We start from the raw sequence: 25,264 nt of genomic DNA, 5'->3' as shown, positions 1-25,264 counted from the left end.
GGTATTATAATATAAGGAACGATTTTAGTGAAATTGTCAATAATTATTCTCACAACGCAATAACCCTGAACTAGATCTCAAATTCTCTTGTGCAAAAATTTAATGACTAACACACATGATGCTCTATAACAAGAAACATTTTGTTCCTTTGGTGGACCTATTCAAACATCACTATGAAATTATTTACAAATCCAATCTCATTATATTCCATTTCAGGGTGTCACCTTATCTTCGATGTTAGGAACCTTGTAAAATACCTTTATTACTAGTTGTTAAATTATATCCAGCAAAAATATTTGGGTGGAAACTCCACAACATGCAATACAAAAATGCCAATTTCCATAAAATCAAGAATCTGCGTCATTAACAATTCCCACAACTCTAGTTTTCCCAAGGTTAAAACTAACAACTTAGAACTAACAATCAGACAATAAATTGATTCCAGAATCCATTCTAATTGTTTGGAAATAGCCACTAAACAATCCAATCATGTACTACTTGTTTAATATCATAGTTAGACATGATATACACTCCCTTGCAAAATGCAGAGCTATGCCCAATAAAATATCAAACAATAGCCACATTTTTCATACCATTTGACAATTATTAATTGGAGATATTTGCAGCACAATAAATATGAGAGAAGGCATATATGTCAAAGGAGGATAGATAACTAGGTTAAGGACAATAAATCACCTCCCAACCTTAGATATGTTGAAATTAGAGTCCTTATGTAGTTCTCACCCCTAAGATGATTTCCATGACTTGAGAAGACCTGCTTCTGGTCCAATCAAATTTACCAGTAGTCTGGGGAATCCAAAGCTCAAAGCCTCTACCCTCAATCACTATTAGGGTCTCCATAGGTTTAACCTCCACCCAAATTTGTTCTGGTAATTCCCCCACCAAAATAGAAGGAATCTAGGGTCTGTGATGGTAGGTCAACTTCTAATTTTAGTTCAACTCTCATTTTTGTGCAATGATAGTGTCACCTCCATCTTCGCGCTAGTGTCTCTATAGACATACAACATTGTCTCCACCTCGTGCTTTTCCTATCTCCCATTTTCTCTGTTTTCCTCCTTCACCAACGTGTCCTTCCCTAGCTCAATCCCCTTCCTATTTATGTTGCCCAAACACTACTTGAGGTTAGTTAGAGCCAAGACTAGCCCTACCCCCCTATACCAATCAAAAGTGTCCAATTTATTGCTTGTACTCGTATTTGTGTGGTGGTTGACCCTCTCATCACTGATCAGTCTTGCAGGCCAATCAACCTCATGCCATTTGGCCTTTTTCCCCTTTGCCTACCATTTATCAGCATCTAAGGCTTGTTTTGAAACAAAAGAAATATGTTTAAGTAGAAAGATCCTCTCAAATCATAGAATCATTGTCCCTTTGTTGTTAGCCCATGTGCCTATAGAAATATTTGCAACATTTATGGAGTAAAAAGTGACTATGGTGTTACAACCCCTCCCCCTTGGGAGAAAATTGTCCTTGGTGCCTAATGACCATATATAATATATCGATAAATTCTTAAAAGACACAACACAACTAAGATGAAACTTTATATATTCAACTCATTTCAGGTTTTACATAACATATTATAGGCATTATGGTTTACGCAGTCATTCAATAAATATATCCATTTTCCAATGGCCCCTTTTGTAGTCTTTTGGTGCATTTTATGTTCTCTCTTTGATTCTAGTTGTTTCTTGTTGTCTTGCAACCAACTCCATGCACTTAGACTGGGAAATTCTTGTGTTTCTTGTAAAATGACATACACTATCTTCTAATATTCCTTATAAGGAAATTGTAATGATTTAAATTGTACCTCTTGTTTTGTACATTAGTCTATCAAGTTAGTCCATAGGTGTCCCACTTCCACCCTTTTCCAAAATAACGGAATCTGAGAGTTTTCACCTCCACCCTTAGTTAACAACAATGGAAATCTAGAGGCTTTCACCTCCACCCCAAATCAGAAACAAGGGAATCCAGAGGCTCATGCCTCCACCCTCAAATCAACAACAAGGGAATCTAGAGGCTCACTCCTCCACCCTCAATAACCAACAGAATAATCCATAGGCTCATGTATCCACCCTAAATCATCAACAAGGGAATCTAGCCTACTCAGACCTCCACACTAAGTCATCAATAAGGCAATAGAGAGGCTCATACCTCCACCCTGAATAATTAAGGGAATCAAGAGGTTTATACATGTGCTCAATTATATATATATGTGTGTGTGTGTGTGTGTGTGTGTGTGTGTGTGTGTGTGTGTGTGTGTGTGTGTGTGTGTGTGTATTCACGACTATGGTCACTACCAAACTGGGTAGTCATTACCAAACCAAGTAGTATTTTTCTGACAAAAATATTGTTATTGGGAATCTAGAAGCTATCTTGTCTCCACCCAAAACAATACATGGCACACAGGTCCAGAAAATCCCATACATGTATATCCCAAACTTATTACACAATATAACATACTTCCATGTACACATAGCACAAATTACATATGATAGGGTAAATCACATACATATTTACACATGTATGAACAAATACACATGATAGGACACATGCACATATACACAAAGAATAAGGGAATCCAAAGGTTTATACCTCCACCTAAATTACAGGAATTCAAAGGCCCAATACTCTTCACCCACTTTGCACATCATAAATTTGGAACCCGGTGCCTCCTCTTGTCTCCTATAGGAATCCAAAGTGCACTAGTCATTACACATGATGGCCTCAATGGGAGTCCAAAGAGATGACCCCCACCTGTTCGCAAAAGAATCAAGAATATAAAATTCTATTCAAGATCCACTTGATATACAATAGAAGTCAAGAGAAATTTCTCCACTTGCATGTGTTTCCTCGTTGGACTACATGCATCCATATATGTATTAAATGAATATGTCCCATCATTCTTCCATAAGAAAAACTTGTAAGCCAAAATGGAATTTCAATATATGCATTGCCATAACGATGTATTCAATACAGAAGCACATGTGCAAATAAGGTCATGGTTAAGAGATATCCCTTAATCATAATCAATAATTAGTTATTGGAATTCTTTTTCTAGAATTCCTCCTTTTTCCATTCTATTGTCCATAATTTCCAATGACTCAATCCAACCTACTTGATTGTTCAAATATCGATAGATTGTTATCAAATCAACATCTTGTTAAGCTTGCTTTTTGTTTTCACCTGTTATACCCTTTTGTAATTGTGTCAAATAATATTATTCTTCATCCCTAGTGCAGAGAAGGATGGGTGAAATCTTGGTGGTATAACGGGAAAACCAAAAGGGAGATCCTAAGTCCCAAAGCAATAAAAGAGAGCCAAAATTTTAGAGGCAAAAATCACAGGGAAGGCCGAAATATCGAGATTCAATACTGGAAGGACAAGTAGGCAACGTATAGAGATTTTAGGATATCAGAGGAAGGAACATGTAGACCTCAAAGGCTTATTTTAAAAGCGGACCCAAAATAGAATATCATAATAGGAAATCTGAAGGAGCCTCAACATTTTAAAACCCAATATCCTATGGAGAAGACCTGTGAGTAGAGTGGTATCAGAATATCCAAGTTTTGTAACTCCTTAGAAATTGGATCTCTTTAGAAGTGACGAGGTAGCAAAGAGTAGAGGAAATACAAAGGAAATCATCGCAAAACCAAGGACCCCAAGGACCCTTTCTCTCTCCTCAAGGGAGACACATGGCAGCAGGTGATTGGCCTCGGTGAACAGACATGGTAGATGACGTCAGCATAACGTGGCTATTCGGTGGACATGTGGCAATCAGTTTCGGCATTTTCGAGGACCTAATAGGGAAAACCAGGGTGACACATGTCACCACACAGGGGGCGCCACGTGGAAATGCTAATGTTAGTATGATTTCATTTCGGATGTTAGTTTTTCGGAGGATGGAGTTTTTGTAACCCCTGTTAATTTTTTATTTTTATTTTTTATCAAATGTGTCGATCTAATGAAGGGGATCCGATGTTAAGTGGAATTTGGTCATGAGGACTCATAGGACCAAGGGCATAGAAAGGGCAGAGCACCCAAGTGCTATGGAGAATATCAGAGATCGAAGTTTTCAGAACCCATTGGAAATTTAATTTTGAAAAGGTCTCAATGATAAGGGCTTTTGATGAGGACTGGCACATGGTCATGAGAGATCCAACTATTGAATCCAATTTTCCAACTTTTCTACATTCACCTCTCCATTGTACATGGGAAGTTCGAATTTTAGGTCCAATTTCAATAATGGAGTCTTTCCTTTTGGTGTTTTGGAATGAATATGGAAATTTCCAGTGGTGGTAGTGGAAGATGATGTTATGTGAGATGATGGAGATGATGAGGATGGTGGAGATGGAGGTGGCTTTCCACCATTACCTTTGGAATCCTTCTTCTCATCTTATTTGTCCTTTGAGCTTCCTTCTCCATGTGGAGGTTTAGAACTATATCCAACCATTCTAGTGTTCCTCTCTTCATAGAGGACTTTAACCATCTCAATCAAAGTATAAAAATATTTATTGAATCCTTCCTCTTCTGAAGAGGGACCTTTAGGCTATCTTTCTCCATACATAATTGGTATTGCTTGTAACTCTTCAATCTCAGTTGAAGACAAAACTTGAGGAGTTTCAAGTGCAACTAGAATTATAACTTTGGGTGGTGGAGATTGTGGCCTTGTGGTTCTCCTTCTTCTCGGCATTACCTCAGGAGTTTCGAGTAATAGATTCCCTTCTCCTCTTTGCAATTTTAACCTTGTAAGCATCACAATTTTGCAACCATTAAAACCCTAATTGCACAAACTCAAGAAATCTAGCAATTCAACCTTTCCTTTGATACCAACTTGATCTGTTTTTGTATGATTAGTTTTGTTGTTCTAATAACAATTATATATTTATAAATATGTGTATGTTTATTACTTCTTGTGTTGAGGTTTCATTATATATTTGTGCATACAATCAAGTAAATTTCCTTAAGATTTAAAAGTCATTCATGAGAAAAATAGCTTCAGAAACAAATACTGAACAACAAACATGTACAGTGCAACAAACCATCAAAGAGACACATTAACATGGTGTTTTGATAAAGGAGTTCACCCTTCTTGGGATACATCTTCTTGGTCTAGCTTCCATGGCTTGGGCCTCTGTATAAGCTCAATATGGAAAAAATGTTGTTTACAAAGATTTATGGTTCCTGATACTTGCACCAATGTGTTCAGAAGGTTCAAATTAGCCAAGAACACCTCTTTTTTAGCTCAATTTGGTCGAAAATTGCTCAAGATATGCTTCATTCAATGTTTCCCTAGGAAACCCCACTAAAACTGGAGAAGACTCCAGTTAGCACTACCAAAATTGGCAATTCCGCCAAAATGGGTGCGCCTCCAAAATTGACCCCATCTTAAGAAAATAGATTAATTAAGTTAAGCTGGATTAGTGGTGCTCTAAGCGCGCTTATCCGTTAGCGTTAACCCATGGGTATCTTGTGTGGTCATATGGTGAGGGAGCTGGCCCGCGGGGCTGGCTCCCTCTGCTCTATCGTCAACATCACTGTAGGAATAAATAAAATATCATGGCCAATGTTTAACAAACCCGCCACTTGGTCCATTGGTAATGTAACAAAGTTGGGAGGGGGAGGTCACAAGTTCGACCCACCCTCTGCGCGTCCCTTCATATGTTTTGCCACCATATAACTTTGCGCCTCAATATTTCAGTGCCTTTGGACTTTAACCATACCATAAAACATTTAAAATGTGTCATTCAAATATTTATATGTGGATTTATATAAGGTTTATATATATAGATATATTGATATATATATATATATATATATATATATAGGTATAGATATATATATATATATAGGTATAGATATATATATATATATATATATATATATATATATATATATATATATATATATATATATATATATATATATATATATATAAACAATTTCCACATAATATTCACCATGAACTCATAATTCCACCTTAGAGGACATTGGGCAATTTCACCTTCACACAACTAAACTGGTGAATCATGAAGTGACACTAGTCACAACCTCATTGGGCAAAAACTGAAGAACATTCCCATCATTCTGACTGTATTGCCATGTCATCATTCTTCCATGTTCTGCAATTTTTTTAGTTGTTTAGGAAAACAAACAATAGTCCTTTTCTCCTTCATCCAAACTCGATTTTTAGTGAAATGAATTGCATTGTGATTGTCTTGATGAGACGGGCGCGGTCATATAGGTTTCGAGCCAATATGAGAACTTTTATTTTTGAGCTAAACACTAAGCACCTGATCAACTATACATAACCTTAAATTGACTACATATATATAATTAACAATTTTTTTTTAAATTATTTTTCTCTAACAATTTCATATATATGTAATTTTATTACAAACAAAGAAGACATTTTGCAAATAATCAAAGAAATTTTTTATGACTGGTATAATTTTGAAATAATAGATCATCATCATTAAAGTAATTTTGAATGCTAATTTTTTTAAAATAGATTTTTAAAATATGTTTACTCTAATGATAGTGCATATTTGAGATTGATAAATTAAAATACAAGCTGTCAAAAAATCATTGGTAGGTTAGATGAGTAAATCAAAATTCCATTTCTCCAATAAAAAAGTGTGTTTTTGCTTAATTTTGAGGAATTGTTTTCCTCCTTGATCAATGTCTTTAGCCGTGGGACCCATTCATGAATAATTAATGAGGAATGGAAGTCATAGGGACTTCATATTATTGACCAATACCTTGTCATGTTCATTCATAAAGAGGCTTTAGAACTCAAAAATAAAGTCAATATATTGTAAGTATTAGGGTGATGTGGGGTGTCTCAATGTTTATAGTTGATGGGGTGTCTAAAAGGATGATACTACCGAAAGGTGTGAAGAGGAAATCCACAAGAAGATTAAAGGATCCCTAGAGAGACCATGTACAATTAGAAATGCACAACAAAATCAAAGAAGGAAGTTACAATTTGGTAGATGAGATCACGTTCAAACTTCAAAAGGAGAATGTAGACAAGATTCAAGAAAGTACAAAAAGGATTCTTGAAGAAATTGAATTCCATTCAAAGGATGTTCATGTCAAATATGATGATATTATCTTTGAGGCTACAATCATTAATGACTACGAAAAAAGGATAAAGGAGACCATTGTCTCTGAAAATTATTTAAATGGATTGGTTATGCAAAGAGAAGGAAATACTTGAAATTTGAACCTTATTGGTATATCATTACTAAGAAAAATTTCAAAAAATTATATTGATATCAACAGTATTAAGGAAGTCAAGAAGGTCAATATCAATATTATGGAGGTGAAAGATAACTCATCAATATTCATGGATTAGGGCATCATCAAACCATAATTCAAAATAATGTTATCTCATACCAATATTTACTATGAATTGTAGAAGTCACAACAATAATACATGGATTCAATGGAAGGAAAATTATGCAAAAACCAACCATAATTGATTAAAACCAAGAGAAGCTAAGTTTGGAAGGATGAATCATGGTCACTAGCAAGAGCAATATAGTAATATAAGGATATCCCATTATTTGGCTTCATCACATGTAACACTCTTAACTACAATTCTTTGAATACAAAGGCTTTCAAAGGAGGGCACTACGTTATGACCACAAGTGGGGACATATATTGGGTAAATGTGCGAGAAATACATAAATAAACATGTAATTTATGAGGAAGGGTGATTTGGTATAACATTATAAAGATATGACACTAGACTAAGAGTGTGCCAGATTTGAAACGCTCCATTACTCTCACATGCTTGTGTATTCATACTTCTAATTGCCCAAAGTGTTGTGATTCATTAATAGTTCTTATTATTTGAGTGGAGAATGCAATAATAGTATAAAAATTCAAATTTTTTTGCTAAGATATTTAAAAAATAAAATTAAAAATATTGAACAGATAAGGCACTAGAGTAAGTGTATGCTAGGTTTGAAGTACCCCATTACTCTCACATGAGTGTGCCAGATTTGAATTGCCCCATTACTCTCACATGATTATGTATTTATAACTTCTAACTGCCCAAAGTGTTGTGATTCATTAATAGTTCCTATTATTTGACTGGAGGATGCAATAATAGTATACAAATTCGAACTTTTTCGTTAAGATATTTAAAAAATAAAATTAAAAATATTGAACAGATAAGGCACTAGAGTAAGTGTATGCCAGGTTTGAATTGCTCCATTATTCTCACATGTTTATGATATTGAATTTTCATCACTTCCAATTGCCCAAGTGTTGTGACTCATTAATAATTCATATTAGCTAGTCCCTAATATTTGAGTGGAGGACGCGACAAAAGTATACAAATTTAAACCTTATCTGCTAGGTCCAAGGAATTATTAATCAATTAGTTGATGTATATGTTCTTTAGCTTAGAGATTTTTAAAAACTATTATGATTATTATGGAGTTATCTATCAAGGACAAATTTTGAATAAATAATTTTTTTTGTTAAGCTTGGTAGGACCTTTCATTTTCTATTTATAATCAGCAAGTTTACACCACATAGGTTGGCTAGGTGGCCTCAACTTGCCCAATGGGAAACCAAGTCTGTTGGCCAACTATCCTCGTTGTAAGCCATCCAAAAACAATAAAGTTTCAATCTTTCTAGCCAAGATATATATGTCTCTGTTTCATGACCATTATATATATATCCTTATACATGCATGACGAAAAGTAAATACTAGTTGCATATATAACAAAAGTAAACATGGTAAATTGACTAGCCCTCCTACTCCTCCAATGCCAATTCCACAAGTGTCGAATCCTTTACAGTTGCTCCAAGCATCTCAGACAGTTCCCGGATGCATGGAATATGTCTTTCAATTCTGTCCAATCTACTGTCATGTTTGTGGAGTTAAAACTGAATTATCTACAAATCTTGTTTGTAGCTTGGCATCCCTTAGAGAGAGACTCCCATCCCCACCGGGGCCTAACATTTGTTCCATGGCCTTACCCATCAGGCTTTTCATAAGCCAGTAGAGGTATAATGTCTGCTTAATTTGGGTTATCCTTCCTTTGGTATTCCCAGGGTCAGGGACTAGTGTCCTGCAATTCTCCGTCTCCTCCTCTGTCTCACTGCCTTGCTTGATTTCCTCCTCCCACTTTTCTAGCAGATTCTAAATGCCTTCATCTGTTCCCTCTCGGTATGTTGTAGCTACTTCACTGATGAGGTGCTCCATCGATTCCTTCCTCTGTGGGATTTTGATGTGCTCGGGTCCTTAGCCTTTCCAGGCTCCCGGTCCCGTCTCCCACATTCCTGTCCTCTCATTGGCCGAGCAATATCACCACTGTTCGAATCTTGTTCACAGGAAATAATTGTTAACCACAAGCACAGTAACATATTATATCCATGGTTACTGTCATGGCTATAATTTCCAATGCTATCATTCTCCTTATTCATTGCTTTTTTCCATTTTTCTAGCAGTACCAGGGGCAAAATGGGCCAAGAGCCAATCTTGAGTAGGGTCCAGACTCCCTATCCCTTCTAGCTTTTCACCCCTCCCTCCCCATTGTCTTGCGTACTCAGTGTGGTTAACAAACCCCAGCCAAGGCCATGCAATTGAGTTAAACCTCAACCCAACTCCATTCCCCTTTTCCCAGTGAGCCATAAACATTCCACTACCCTCATCATGCCCGACATCCCCGTCAGGGGTCTTATCTAGTCTCTTAGCACAGTAATTACTCTCAATTCCCCATAGATTACCATTTTTGCGGCCACTGGTCCAGCCTCCTACCCAACATACTAGCTTCTCTTTGCCATCCTCAACCTCTGATGTCGATTTCTACCTACCCGACCCCAACATTCAACCTCACTCATCCCACAGTATGTATAACCCAGGTTTCCATTGCCACCCAAATGAAGTTCCACACAACCACAGGTAAGGTTGAATCCCGGTAGGCTCAAAACAAAGATGCATAGCCAGACTAGAGGTACTCGACGCCTCCTCCATCTCCCTTTGTGTTTCTCCCAATTCCCCTTCTGAGTTATCTCCCTCTCCCCCCAGCAAGAATCAAACCATGTCGACATTGCAAAGGAGGCAAAGAACCAAGATACATACTCATTTCTGCTCCAAGATTGATGTCATTGTTGTCGTCGCCTTCCCTGTCTACTATTCTCACTCCTTCCTCCATAAGCCAAATTCCATTTCTTATCCGCTTGTCTCATCTTAATTGATCAGTTTCATACAGGATTTTGTGGAGGAAATTATGCTTGGAGAGCAACAACATATAAGGTATTAAGGGCAAGATTTTATTGGCCCACATTGTTCTTACAGGTACGAGCAAAGGTCAGAAGTTGTGTCCCTTGTCTGATGTTTGCTAGTAAGCAAAATCTAGCAGCTCTTCCACTGATCCCAACAACAATTTGAGCACCTTTTCTCCAATGGGGACTAGATTTTATTGGAGAAATTCATCCTGCTTCAAGAAATCAACATAGATGGATCCTCACTGCAACAAACTACTTTACCAAATGGGTGGAAGCAATTCTAGTAAGAAATGCTACTCATTCAGTAGTAATCAAATTCATTGAAGAAAATATTTTGTCTAGATTTGGTTGCCCAACCCAGATTGTTACTAACAATGCCACACCCTTTTTCAGTGTTAAAATGATTCAATTTTTCCAGAAATATCAAATTATGTTACATCATTCAATTCCATATTATGCTCAAGGTAATGCTCTTGCAGAATCATCAAATAAAAGTCTGATAAAGGTAATCAAAAAAACTTTAGCAGATCATAAAAAGAGCTGGGACTCTCATCTAATTTATGTAGTATGGGCAAACAGAATTACTCCAAAGGGATCTACTGGAAAATCTCCTTTTCAGTTTGTCTATGGGAAAGATGCAATCTTCTCTACCAACTTTGCCTTCCCTGTTTTAAAATTCCTGCAAGATTCAACTAATGAACCTGATGATTTTTCAAGGAGAATAAACCAAATTATTGAACTAAATGAAAACATAGATGAAGTTAAATACAAATTGAAAAAGTATCAGAATAATATGAAGAGCCTGTTTGACAAAAGAGCAAGGGAAAGGGACTTCAAGGAGGGTGATCTAGTTCTAAGATGAGATTCTAGTAGAGAAGGAAAGGGAAAAAATGGCAAGTTTGGAAACCTATGGTTTGGACCTTTAGCTTTGTTGAAGTAAAGGGAAACAATACTTTTGTGCTACAAAAACTTGAGGGTGTGTATTCCACTTATCCTGTTAATGGAAGGTTTCTCAAACATTATATTTAGTATTGAGAAGTTGAAGTAGATTTCACTACTACCATTGTAAAAATCCCGGTTTATTTTATTTTTCAAACTGTCAGTGTGAGTTTTTGTAAGTTAGTATCAATTAGTAAAAAAATGAAAATATATTTCAATTTTTTTTTAAGTTAGGATATGGACAAAAAGAATATTGAATCAAAAAAATGTTAGGGATATTTTGATGAATGATCCCATATCAAATAAAATTTTAGAATAGATGCCCTAAAAAAATGAAGGCAAAAATAAAATGTTAGGCTACAAATAAAAGAAAAATGATAAATTCTGAAAGCGTTGCAAATCCAAATGCCACTACTCTTAGTCAATTTTATTTTTGCAAATAAAGGTTGTGTGCAGATTGTTTAAATGCCACACTAGTTCATACAATCCAATTGTACAGTTTAGTCATGATTAGATTTGATTTAAATTGTTTGTCAATAGGTAGCAATTAAAATTGGCTTAACAATTTAATCTAAGCCGATACACGAAATAAGGGATAGAAGTAGATTAGTCATTAAAATGAAACTATTGAGTTGCTAGTTTAAATGCACTCGGAGAACTAAGTGAGAAAATGTTAGGAAAGATAAGGGTAGGTAGACAAATGGAATACAATTGGAGCATGAAAGGATTTTATCCTAAGTTATAACATTGCAAAGATGTGCATATGGTATGGGTTTTAATTAACCATAAATCCTAATTATCAATGTAATTATGCAAATATTCTAACTTCATCCATTCATTCGTCCACAACCCACAATTGTCACATCCGCCATAAATCTTGACCCCACCATCACTTTTTGCCTCCGTTGTTAAATCCCATTCATCTTATCTTACATCCCGCACACTCGCCCGAAATCCGATGGTCCACATCGCTCCTCGGCCCTCAATTTCCGTCCGAACTTTCTTAGCCGGGGGTGGGTCCGAAATGGGCAGTTTTGGAAACCACCCTCCAAACTATTTTTCCCCCATCCTAGTCTTTCGGGAGTTAAAATTCCGAAACCACTTACCACTCTAACTCGCTCCTAAACGCGGTTTACATTTGACCATTTACCACCACTCCTACGTCACTATCCATGTCCACTCCATGTCACTTCCTCCGTCCAATCAGTTGTCGCTTAACCGTTATTCATTTAATTCACAACTCCCATGAATTTATGCCCCATACACCCGTTTATCAGTCTCGTTAGATAATTAATAAGGATTTATCCGTTCGTTAAACAACCCCGCTCCATTTTTGTTCATTATAAACCTTGTTCCTTCATGAAAACCATTACATAGTATATTTTTGAAACTCAATTCATCATTGGAGATTTCGTGCATGCAGCCTAAATGACAGACTCATCATTCAACCGAATTTGTCATTATGTTCAGAACCAAGCCGACAACCAAGTTCACTTATCTACTTTCAGTTATACTATTTTTCTGTTATCACTGTGTTTTAGACCGATTTCTTCCATTCCTGTCACTTTCAACCTATAATTCACTGAAAAAGATGCCTCCTAAGGGAAAAGAAATTGTCGAAATCCCAAATCCTCTCATTTATCCACAAGTTGACTTCCATCATACTCCCCTGGTCGACAAAGATTGTAAAATCATTGAGTCTTCCTCTCAATTTGATTTATATGAAATTTATTGTTGGATGGAAGATCAATTAGTTGATCAGACAGATGAAATAGGGCTTTGGGACTCCCACCTTCCTCATTACATTTTCCCTTAGATACACAGAGCACCTGAATTTTTCAAGAAATGCCATGAATCCTAGGATCCCAATCAAAGAGAAATCATTTCACCCACGTGAGAAATCCTATGTTTCATCAATTTTGAGTCCATTGAAAAGATGTTGCAGGCCCCAACTATGGCACCAACCCATCCTTTTTCTCATGAAAGCGTGATAGAAGCCTATCAAAAGCTAGATTTTACTAAAAGATCTCAAACTCTTGAACTTTTCCTAGCTGTAGATAGCCCTTTGTGTAAAATAAACCCCCCTTATGATTCATCCATGTTTCCAGAAAGAACCACACAAATCACCACCATTTTGTCTTATCTGCTTGGTTATAATTCTGATCAATATGTTAATGAATCCATCTTAGGTTTCTTGTCTATCCTTTATGCCGATTCCAAACCCACTGTTATTTATAAATTCAGTCAATTCCTAGCTGAAGCCATACATGAACAATTAGTCTAGTTTAACACTAAAGAAGTATTCAAGTATGCTTCAGTGCTTGTATACCTTTTTATATATTTTCAGGTAGACAAATTTCCATTCACCTTACAGAAGCTAGATGAGGAAGGCAACCAGTAATCAATGATCTTTTGGACTTCAATGGGAATGAAGGAGAAGGAAGAATTTACATATAAACATTTCATAGAATTGTTTATTCATCCAGCTATTAGTCTTATGAGCAGCGCACCAGTGCCAAGAATCAGTGAGGAAATTGTCAAAGTATTGCAGCTAGTTGATCAAGCCACCACAGGAGATTGGTATCTTTACCAAAACTATACAGAAATCAGAGTCTATGGTTGTGAGCTTCCACCCTACAAACTTCCTAAGTTCCTCGTTATCAGAATCTTTTAATTGGAATATATTAGGAAGAGGTTAAATGCAGATGAAGTACATTTTGTAGTTGCAAAGAATAAATCAAAATTCAAGCTAAAGGCTCAGGTTGGTCCTTTCATCTGCAACACTAGAGCAGCGAGAGAAGACGCAGACAAGTTATTGAAGGAAATGAAGTTTGGTCTTAGCTTCACTTGGTCTTATGACCCAATGGGAGTAATTTCAAAACTCAAGGTTGAAAATAAATTCACTGCATACCACCATCGAGCCAGGGCTGAAATAGAGCAGTACAAAAATCAGTTAGAATGGGAGGAGAACACCCTTCAAGAAGTAGAAGAACAAGCAGTCTCTACTTCAAATGTACAAACTCCACTTGCACAGTAAAAGACAGGCAAGCGAGGAAGGGAAGAACAGTCATCCCCTACACTTGAAGCATCAAGCTAGGGCTTTAGAATTGTGCTTAGAAAGAAGAGACCTAGGATCTCTATGAAGGTTAGTGCAACAAATGAGCCACAGAAAACAACATTTGATGGACTTGGGGAGACTTTACTTTTTACATAGTCTAGTGGATAGTCTATACAGTACCCCACTCATTCAACTACTTCTCAGGAACAACAGATGATTCAGATCAGTGGAACCAGTCAAAAGGACAAAGAAGATGATATCTTCCATGTTTTTAGTTAAATTAAGAAGAAGAATTAGGAATTGAAGCTAAACACTTATACTCAATTCTAGAAACACTTTTTCAATTCTCAAGCTATACATATTTCAATCTTTGACTCTTAGAAGGGTAAGATGCAAATGGCTTTCTTACAAGCTCAAATTCCACAACCCAAGACTCCTGCACATTATCACAAGCAATCCTCATTTGAGTTTAATGTAAAAGATGTACATCCAATTGACCAAATTGAGATGCACAAACAGACTGGCCAGATGATTTCTTCCCCTTTAACTCATACTCCCATGAGTTTGTCAAAATTGCAGGTCACCTTGGCCAATACATAGTCACAACTCAAGTTGGAAAAAGTTTCCTCACTGACAAAGGACACCAAGATCAAATCCTTGGAAGATCTGGTGCTGAAGATGGGATATGATCCCTTAAATATAAATGCTGCAGAAGAAATTGTCAAGAAGAAAAATGTTGAGCTCTCAACATTAAGGAAGTAGCTCAAATTGCCAGCTTCCGAGGATCCAATGACCAAGGAGATTGAAGGAACCGAGACTCAGAAATCTGACATGATGAAGCTCATCATGGAACAAAATATGCAAATAAAACAGATGGAGGAGCAAATGGAAAAATTAGTCAAAGAGAAAGAGGAAGCTGTGAAGTGGACTCAAATTCCAATGGATGTAGTTCCTCTTTCAACAGTCTCTATAACTAGAGTTTCTACTTTAGGTACAACACCAATTATAGGTACAACAGAAGGAGTTGAACAACTTGCAGAAGTTGTTCAAAATCTATCGATTCAGACAGTATAAATTAAGAAGTTGCAGGATGAACTGAAGGAATTAAAACATATGAAGGCAGTTGCAGACAGTTCACATGTAGCCGAGTTGCAGAGGACAAAAAGTCAAATTGAAGTTTTGCAGAAGGAAATCAAAGAATCTTACCTTGGAAACAAACTAGGTTTGGCAAAGGAGATTCTATGGGAAGAAATTACTGAATCAGTCAAGGATATCTAGCCCTATATCAAGATAATCTTTGATCAAAAAGACTTGTTGGAGAAAACTTAGGAAGCTATTGAAACTATCTCCAAGGAAATTGAGGACATGCCATAAGTTGCCACTGAGGTAATCAAGTTTTTGAATTCTAAAGACAGCTATGAGCTTGAAGAATTAGGTATAAATGACAGGACAACAACCATACTTGAAGTGAAGAAAATCATCACAAAGAAAAACCTCATTCTTCAGTTGGAGGAAAAATGCAACAATGTTAATGTCATAGTTCAAAGATTTTTTAGTAGGTTAGAATCCTTGACCAGCAAGGGTTTGCCTTCTATGCTTGTGATAAATCACAAATTAATTCCCATTGAATATTATGTTCCAAAGCTTACAGAGGTGGGTACCAATTCAACTTCAGTTTCGAACATAAGAGGTGCAGGAACGCCAAGGGTTGTGCTGAATGCACTCAGAGATTCCTTTTTCATTCTAAATGAAATCAGTCATATATTTCGAGTAAAACCTACTTTTACTAAATAGACAAAGATGGATGAAGTTTATAGAAGGGTAACTAAATTATCTATCCCAGATAAGAAACGTTGGGAATAGTTAACTGATTTACTTGACTAAAAGGGTGATCAAACAACATTCAATATTTTCAGGAAACGTCATCACTAGTTCAATAGTTCTCAGTTTTTCCAGCAATAGTCATCAACAGCTCAACACCAAAATAGTGACATATCGACTATCAGTTTATATTCCAGATTTTGTATTTATCTATTTTTGTAAACTAGTTTAAGATATTTTCTCAGTTCTAAGATTGTATAAATAACTCTTTTCCATGAGTTATTAAGGGTTGCACCCTTGAAAGAAACATTTGTAAGCATTAAATGTATTTGACTTTTTACTGAATCATTAATACAAAGGCAAAGGATTCTGAGTTTTGATTCATACAGTTTTGTGTTCCCTGTAAGTTTTCCAGTTTTCATTCGTTTTTTCTCTTTCTTCATCTTCTTAAGTTTTACTAAGATAAATAGGTAGGAATAATTGTGTTTCGATTTACTCCTATAAGCTTATGAAGTGATCACCTTTAAAGAGAATGAATTATATAAACTGTTTGTTTAACTAATTCCCTCTAAATCATAAAATCATTAGCATCTTTTGTAATCTTAGGCATATTCTGTTAAACTTTCTTAACATTGTTTGAAGGTTTTATTACTTATGAGTATTTAATTTTGTATTTGAAACTTGTAATAGTCATATCATCTTTCAGTTTCTACTCATCACTAAACAAGCCATATCACTGTATGGATTTTAATAACAGCCGTTTGTTTAAATATTAATATTATTCAAAGGGTTAGGTATGACTGTTTTATATCTGTTTCATATATTGGTCCTCCAAAATTAAAACAAAACCCCCCAAAACAAATATCTTAGATGCCCTGGCATGATAGCTGACCATTATCATCTTAGAGATACAACAGATCCCACCTCCCTCCTACCATTTCTACCACCTTTCCCACCACCCTTGCATGTATTCATGCCAAGGGCCACCGCACCCATCGCTTTGAGCGTGTGGGGGGTGGTGGTACATAAATGACTTGTACTCTTCATTACTTCGCGCAGGCACTTCCGTCCACCACCATGCACCTCGATCAGGGTAAATTTTGAATAAATAAAGATGAGGTAGAGAATTTTTTTTTTTTTAGAAAAACACATTTAAAATAAAATATGTTCCCCCAATTATATATAAATTAAATAGTTGGTAAATGTTTATAAATATCAAGATACTTACCTCATGATACATCTCACATTATCAAAATTTACAAAAACTCATAAATAAAAAAGAAGTAAATTTTAACTTTATTTATTATTATTATTATAAAAAATAAAATATATATACATTTTAAAAAAATAACAAAAAAACATAATCCAACACTAATGAGCATGAGTTATAATTTATTATTATTATAAAATAAAAGAATAAAAAAATAGAAAAAAAACCTAATATCCAACACCTATGGACATGAACATTTTTTAATTAAATTGAAAAATGAAAAGAGTATAATTATTTTTAAGATCAATTTCAATCTTCTGTCCACCATTACTAAAAATCCATATCATCTGCAACATACTTGTGTTAATTAAATTAAATTTCTAGAAATTTTATTCCAAAATAAACATATTTATAAAATTAATAATCACTCAATCCATCATAAATATTTTTATACTTAAAAAATATATTATTATGAAACTTTTCCAATAAAAAAGATATGGCTAACTCTAAATTAACCGCAACTCAATTATTATATAGGTTCCTACTCACATGAAATATATATATATATATATATATATATATATATATATAAGATATTTTACCACAATAATTGTGAATGGAACTGTGATAGATATTTTTCAAAATGTATTTTTATTTATATAAATATATTCAACCTCCTAAAATAATCTCAAAAACATCTAAATCATACATATTTGACAGCTTAGACATGTCCCTTTTAATAAATATTTGTGGCAAAATGGAATGAGAAATGTATCCAAAATAATTATTACACGGTCTGGAAAATGAGTATGAATTTATCGTTGATTATTTCCTTTTAGTTAAATTATTGTATATCACTTCCTCGAAATTAATTTGTGGTCGATCATTTACTTTTTAATTAAAATATATTATATAGCTTCCTCGAAATTATGAATACGTAAACGATGATGTAAGCAATGGGGCCCACAATGACGTAAACGTCCTCAGTGATCCGGCTCGACGATATTATTTTCTCAAAATTAATATTATTAGCAATTGTCTCAAAAGTACAAAGAGAGGCCGATAGACTTATGAAGTTGAAATTGTTGAATTTTTATAAAAGGTTGGGCCACCTTCTAGACTGCTATTGATATTGTACAGCTTATTAACTCTGAAATAGAGTAAAAGATATAGGACTGCTATTGATATAGTACAGCTTATTAACTCTGAAATAGAGTAAAAGATATAGGAAACAAAACAGACTGGGAATGTAAGTCCTTTATACTGGAAGCAAAAAAGAGAACAGAGCAGCGTGTAAACATAGAATAACATAAAGAAAACCACAAGACTTTCTGATTCAACATGTGTTTATTGGGGTCCAGATTCATTCACATGTATTTAAAAATGCTGACATGCTTGAACCAAAAAAGAAGAGAATTTGAGAATTTCATGTAAATGTATTTTAATTTAAAAACAAACAATTAACTACTCTATAAATGTCATTGCAGAAGCCCATGTTATTACATAAGACAGTCACATGCTTTGCAATGTATTTCTTGAAATTCTACATATGGTCTACACATAGAGACATGTTTGGTAGGTAATAACTAAACATATATACAATGAAAGTATTCTTTGGCTTATAAACATATGTACAATAAGAGCATTCTATTACATATAGATGTAATTGACAATGAGAAGCTAATCATATATGCATGATAGAGCATTCTATTACATATAGATGTAATTGACAATGAGCAGCTAATCATATATGCATGATGGGGCATGGCATCAGCAACACCAATTAATGTTTATTGTGGTGCCACACTGTGCCGAATTTTCCTATGTGCGCCTCTTTCATGGATGTGAATTATTATCTTGATCACTCATATGTAGACTTGTAGTAGGCCAGTGGCCCAATAGTTCATAGCATTGTTTTTGGACTCTAGAGGCCATTTAGAGCCTCATTGATAATGTATTTTGCTGCTCATATGTATTGCACATAGTGCCATTTTGATATGTTCACCCTTACATGGCATATAGATAAGCAAATTTTGCATATTTTGTCTCTAAGAATTTGGAATCTTGGTTTTAAATCTTAAAAATAATTATTTTCATCAAAAAAATATTTCAAGTAATAATTTGGAATCGTGGTTTTAAATCTTAAAAATAATTGTTTTCATAAAAAAAAATATTTCATATTTCATGTATACCTTTCTGGTTCATTGAAATCTGACATGTCCACTTTTTTCGGTTCTGATTCAATAACCAGTTTGATAGGTGGACTGGACGGGGCCGGTTCCCCGTTCCTGTTTTGAAACTATGTGAATAATACAAAAAACGAGTGACCACTGACCAAACATATCCCAAACAAAATTCCAACATCTTATAAGGAAAAATTCATGACGGAGGTGGTGAAAAAAAAAATCAGTCTTGTCACAGTTGCAGTAGCTAAGAAAAAGCCCAATAATACTTAAACACTAGAAGAGTCAAAACAGACACCAATCATACCGAATTCTGACCATAAAACTATATCTTAGGCATTGACGTATGAAGGATTCCAAAGAGTTCCATCAGATTGAGAAAAAAATACAAACCATGTTACCAAGGCCCAACATCATAAATTCTATTGTAGTATTTCCAGGCACCATACCACCTAGCAAATTTCTTGGGAAGACAAGTTTAACAAGAAGCTCCAACTTCTTGGTTATTGATTGCAAACCCGGAAGACTAAGTGTGTTTGCAACTGTGTGAACTGGATTTGAAGCCTGTTGTGTGGCAACTGAAACCATTACATTGGCTCCAAAAAATCGCTCTAAAAAGAACACCCAGAAAATGTCGTACACAAATAAACAGACGAGAAGCAGCGAGCAGATTTTGATATTTGGCAACCGAACATGGCTAACAAATGCAATACATATAGAAATGCCCAAAAGGTTGTTTAATATCCAGTGTCCGGATACAAGCCAGGCAATCACTAAAGTTGAGCTCACCAACACCAAAATTCCCTGCATCCTAGTGAACGGCCGGAAGCAGCATCGAGTAACCATGAGATTGACCGACCCAAGCTTAGAATTTATGTAAAAAACATAAGGGAAGATGTCGAATCTACTGCAGTAAAAGTTGTCACAAGATGTGACATTGAAGCAAATAGATAGAACATCAAAAGCAGACTGCACGAGCTCGCGATAGGAATCATGAGTGCCTGAGAACTGTCCAAAGTGATTGAAGATCTGAAAAATCGCGGTTCCTTTCCATCTCTTTCTCATAATTAAGCGCTCACTGAGCCGATGCAAACACCACAAGAACAGCGGTAACAATAAGCGCAAGCGATGCAGGCTCTAGAAGGTATGCAAGCTTCCATAAAGGCTCCATATGGGATACAAGTTGCAGTTCATATGACAACTTTACACCTAGAATTACATATAATCTCAAATTCCTGTTTCCGGTATAGAGAATGCCAAAGTCATGGAGACATAACCAAATTGTTCAAAGATATCAACTTGACTAGATAATAATAACAAATAAATAAATAAAACACCCGAATGGATTTCTAGGTTTCGAAATAAAGGTCAAGGAGGTCCAATCGGGAACAACACCAGCCCCCAACCTAAGGGATTTTTGCGTATAATTTTCACCAAAACATCACCAAAAGCTGAAATTCTTGCTTTCTGGCACAGTGAACTTCTTCTATGCATATCCCCCAACAATTTATATTTCTGCTTTGTCGTTTTAAAATAGGACAAGCAGGTCTGCTCAAAATAGAACCAAAAGCTTTGAACAGATTTCTGGTAGCTCAATAGTTGAGAGTATTAAAAAGTTAAAATAAATAAAAGTTCGCCTAATTTCCATTTTTCTAAATAGAAGGTGTATAGATGGCAGAAAATTACAGATTCTGAGGATCGTTCCTAAATTTTAAAAACTATTACTCTGGCAAGTAGAGTGGAACTTGATCTGAGCTTAAACATTTAATAGAAAGAGGGAGACTTAATGTTTAAGGGCTAAACAGTGAGGATTTAACGGAGGATTTTAACGTGCTCAAGTTTAAGATGCAAAAACATTAAAGCACAAACACAAAATATGAGGAGATCCCGCAGCTTTATATTTCGGGATTCATACTTTTAAACTATTTCCAATCTTGGCGGAAGGATTCACGGCTTTATAGGTCCTTCCTTTAAAAGTCGATCAGAATGTTTTATAGAAATTTGATTCCCGGATAGTTAAAATAGGAAAGATACAGAGGGAGTCGTAAATAGCTATTATTTCCCATACGCCGGCTTGGGACTCTGTAACTGAGAAAAGCATTCGAATGGGAGGTAATCTTCAGAAAAAACAGGTAACTTCCTGGCCAAGAATCAGCAGAATAATCTGACCCACGCGCATTGAGAATTTTTACCCACCACGTCATCCGTATATTCGGTTTCATATCTTAATTACTCAGCGCTGAAGTAGGTGTAGGTTCCGGAAACATGCGGCGCCATCTAATAAGGGTTATGTGGATCACAGTTATTTAATTTTCGCAAACGGACAAAACTGGTAGGAAACCATGCCAGATGTCAACAGGAAATCGAAAGTGTTTAGACGACTGTGTTGATGCATAGGAAGGCCTATCGGCCTAAAAATCAGGCCCTCCTGTTTCCTATTCAGCTTCCGAACATTTGCCACGTTGTCTCCTACTGGACATCGTAATATTTACCCTGTTGCTTCCTACTGACCTTCAAAGTATCTGCCGCGCAGGTTGACCTTTGCGTTTACTGGAGTCAATAAAAGACCTTGCACAGACCTCAGTCTGTGTGGGGATAAGCTTGGTTTCCGCATTGCAGAAATGAACGCCCTCCATCAGATCGGGGAACCTCTGTTGGCGGAATCCGGTGGCTCGCCTTCCTTCTGCACTGGATCGCCGGCGGAGTCCTGCACGACGGAAAATTACGCGTCTTCTAACAGCGGGGACGCAGCAGATGGACCAGATTCCGGTTGTGTCCAAAGCTCTCTGGGAAGCGATTTTCTTGAAGAAGAAGAGACGGCAGCAGAAAATCAGCCATGTGGCGGCACTGGTTTTTTCCGTTACCAGTCAGATTCTGCAAGTGGGCGAGTAAGAACTAAGGGGTTGAGTAAAGGAATGAGGGTTGAGGTGTGCAGCAGTGAAGAGGGTTATGGTGGGGCTTGGTTTGAGGGAGTTATCGTCACTTTCACCACAGGTGGTCGGCGTTGCAAGAATCTGCCAAGCAGGTTGACCTTTGCGTTTACTGGAGTCAATAAAAGGCCTTGCACAGACCTCAGTCTGTATGGGGATAAGGTTGGTTTCCGCATTACAGAAATGAACGCCCTCCATCAGATCGGGGAACCTCTGTTGGCGGAATCCGGCGGCTCGCCTTCCTTCTGCACTGGATCGCCGGCGGAGTCCTGCACGACGGAAAATTACGCGTCTTCTAACAGAGGGGACGCCGCAGATGGACCAGATTCCGGTTGTGTCTAAAGCTCTCTGGGAATCGATTTTCTTGAAGAAGAAGAGACGGCAACAGAAAATTAGCCATGTGGCGGCACTGGTTTTTTCCGTTACCAGTCAGATTCTGCAAGTGGGCGAGTAAGAACTAAGGGGTTGAGTAAAGGAATGAGGGTTGAGGTGTGCAGCAGTGAAGAGGGTTATGGTGGGGCTTGGTTTGAGGGAGTTATCGTCACTTTCACCACAGGTGGCCGGCGTTGCAAGAATCTGCCGCGCAGGTTGACCTTTGCGTTTACTGGAGTCAATAAAAGGCCTTGCACAGACCTCAGTCTATATGGGGATAAGGTTGGTTTCCGCATTGCAGAAATGAACGCCCTCCATCAGATCGGGGAACCTCTGTTGGCGAAATCCGGCGGCTCTCCTTCCTTCTGCACTGGATCGCCGACGGAGTCCTGCACGACGGAACATTACGCGTCTTCTAACAGCGGGGACGCCGCGGATGGACCAGATTCCGGTTGTGTCCAAAGCTCTCTGGGAAGCGATTTTCTTGAAGAAGAAGAGACGGCAGCAAAAAAATCAGCCATGTGGCGGCACTGGTTTTTTCCGTTACCAGTCAGATTCTGCAAGTGGGCGAGTAAGAACTAAGGGGTTGAGTAAAGGAATGAGGGTTGAGGTGTGCAGCAGTGAAGAGGGTTATGGTGGGGCTTGGTTTGAGGGATTTATCATCACTTTCACCACAGGTGGCCAGCGTTGCAAGAATCTGCCGCGTAGGTTGACCTTTGCGTTTACTGGAGTCAATAAAAGGCCTTGCACAGACCTCAGTCTGTATGGGGATAAGGTTGGTTTCCGCATTGCAGAAATGAACGCCCTCCATCAGATCGGGGAACCTCTGTTGGCGGAATTCAGCGGCTCGCCTTCCTTCTGCACTGGATCACCGGCGGAGTCCTACACGACGGAAAATTACGCGTCTTCTAACAGCGGGGACGCCGCAGATGGACCAGATTCCGGTTTTGTTCAAAGCTCTTTGGGAAGCGATTTTCTTGAAGAACAGATGGCAACATAAAATCAGCCATGTGGCGGCACTGGTTTTTTCCGTTACCAGTCAGATTCTGCATGTGGGCGACTAAGAAATAAGGGGTTGAGTAAAGGAATGATGGTTGAGGTGTGCAGCAGTGAAGAGGGTTATGGTGGGGCTTGGTTTGAGGGAGTTATCCTCACTTTCACCACAGGTGGCCGGCGTTGCAAGATCTGGTATGATAAGTTTGTGACAGACAAGGGAAAGCCATTGGTGGAGGAGGTATGGCTGCACAGTGAAGTCAGACCCATTCCACCCCACATTGAGCTGCCTCTCCATTGCTCAGTTGGGGATGCAGTTGAAGCTTATGACACTGACTGCTGGTGGCGTGGCGTCATTGTCAAACCTTGTGAGGGAGCGGAAGAGGATCTTTGGGTTGTCTATTTCCCTGACACTTGCACTCTCAAGGCATATCCCCATTCAGAGTTACGCCCAACTCAAGAATGGCTCCGAGGAGAATGAATCTTGGCGCCCCAGGTTCGATTCTTAAAATATATATGTCTGAGGCCCTTTAATGGGGCTTTTTTGGGTTTTATATTTAATGGGGGCTTTTGGGGGTTTAATAATTTATAAGAGGTTTATAGGCCGTTGAATCTTTTTGGTATATTTGGTATATATATAATGTTGTTTGGTATATATATATAATGTTGGATATATTTTTGGTGTTATCCTGTATTAATTAAGTTTGATTTTGAGTTTTTTTTTTTTAATTTAAGATTCTATTGGAGTAAGGGTTCAATTGTACTGTGATTGATTCTGAGCAATGTATATTCAACTCTGTCCAGGATAGAAGCCCATTCATTGAACAAGTGATCCAGTCCTTGAGCGTGGACAACTCGAAGGAAAGTCCTCGGATTTCAGGTGGAAAAGGCGTCGGAAAGAAAAAGAGGGAGGCTGTTAAGTGCAAAGCAGCTTGTCTCGGTGGAAGAGCTTCTGGTCAAACGAAAAGGTTGAAGGTAATTGTGAGCGGCACAATGTATGTGCGAGAAATTGTGCAATAAGGCTCGGAAATTCAAGAGTCATGGATGGAGGGCACCTGCAGCTGTCAAGAGAAGGGACTCGATCTGTGGGTCTGGTCCTACTCTTCCAATGGCCGCACCAACGATGGCGGTGAACGTGATGTTGGCGATCCACGAGAAAAAAACGGTTTCGATTGATCTGTACAGGCCCCTGAGGCAGTACATCGTCATCCACTACTCCGAGCGTGAGGCGCAGAACATGGAAGACGACCTCGAAACTGTGAAACAGATGCGCAACGATGTGGAGAAGGCCTCAGACTCGCTGGAATCCCGTCGCGATCTCTTGCAGAATTACTACAAGGCCCTATGCGTCATGGAATCGAGGTTCCCCATCTCCAGTGAGAAGGAACATGTGCACACTGTGACCTTCACTTGGTACGACGCCTTCAAACAGAACAAGAAGGCCGCGCAGCAGAACATCCACTTGGAGAAAGCCGCCGTGGTCTTCAATTTG

General features: G+C 37.3%; 2 protein-coding genes and 1 pseudogene across 2 annotated transcripts in view; 2 read left to right on the top strand and 1 right to left on the bottom strand.

Annotated features, from left to right (window-relative positions):
- Positions 1-24,856, top strand: part of LOC149217077 (protein SWOLLEN 1-like) — a 229,741-nt gene extending 204,885 nt beyond the window's left edge. Inside the window, exon 2 of the mRNA XM_089391308.1 lies at positions 24,577-24,856. Within this exon, the coding sequence (XP_089247434.1) occupies positions 24,577-24,792 (216 nt within the window). The 3' untranslated portion in view covers positions 24,793-24,856. The remainder of the gene's footprint in view (positions 1-24,576) is intronic.
- Positions 5,447-20,648, bottom strand: LOC149217079 (signal peptide peptidase-like 1; annotated as a pseudogene).
- Positions 23,817-24,365, top strand: LOC149217078 (protein AGENET DOMAIN (AGD)-CONTAINING P1-like). Its single transcript, XM_089391309.1, has one exon. The coding sequence runs from the start codon at positions 23,867-23,869 to the stop codon at positions 24,251-24,253; it is 387 nt and encodes a 128-aa protein (XP_089247435.1). The 5' UTR covers positions 23,817-23,866; the 3' UTR covers positions 24,254-24,365.
- Positions 24,857-25,264: the final 408 nt, after the last annotated feature.

The sequence above is a fragment of the Pinus tabuliformis genome, chromosome 1_1 (assembly GCF_031772625.1).
Source record: "Pinus tabuliformis cultivar Carrire ecotype Pingquan chromosome 1_1, CPIR1, whole genome shotgun sequence".
Taxonomy (NCBI): domain Eukaryota; kingdom Viridiplantae; phylum Streptophyta; class Pinopsida; order Pinales; family Pinaceae; genus Pinus; species Pinus tabuliformis.
This window is presented reverse-complemented; position numbering and strand designations above follow the sequence as displayed.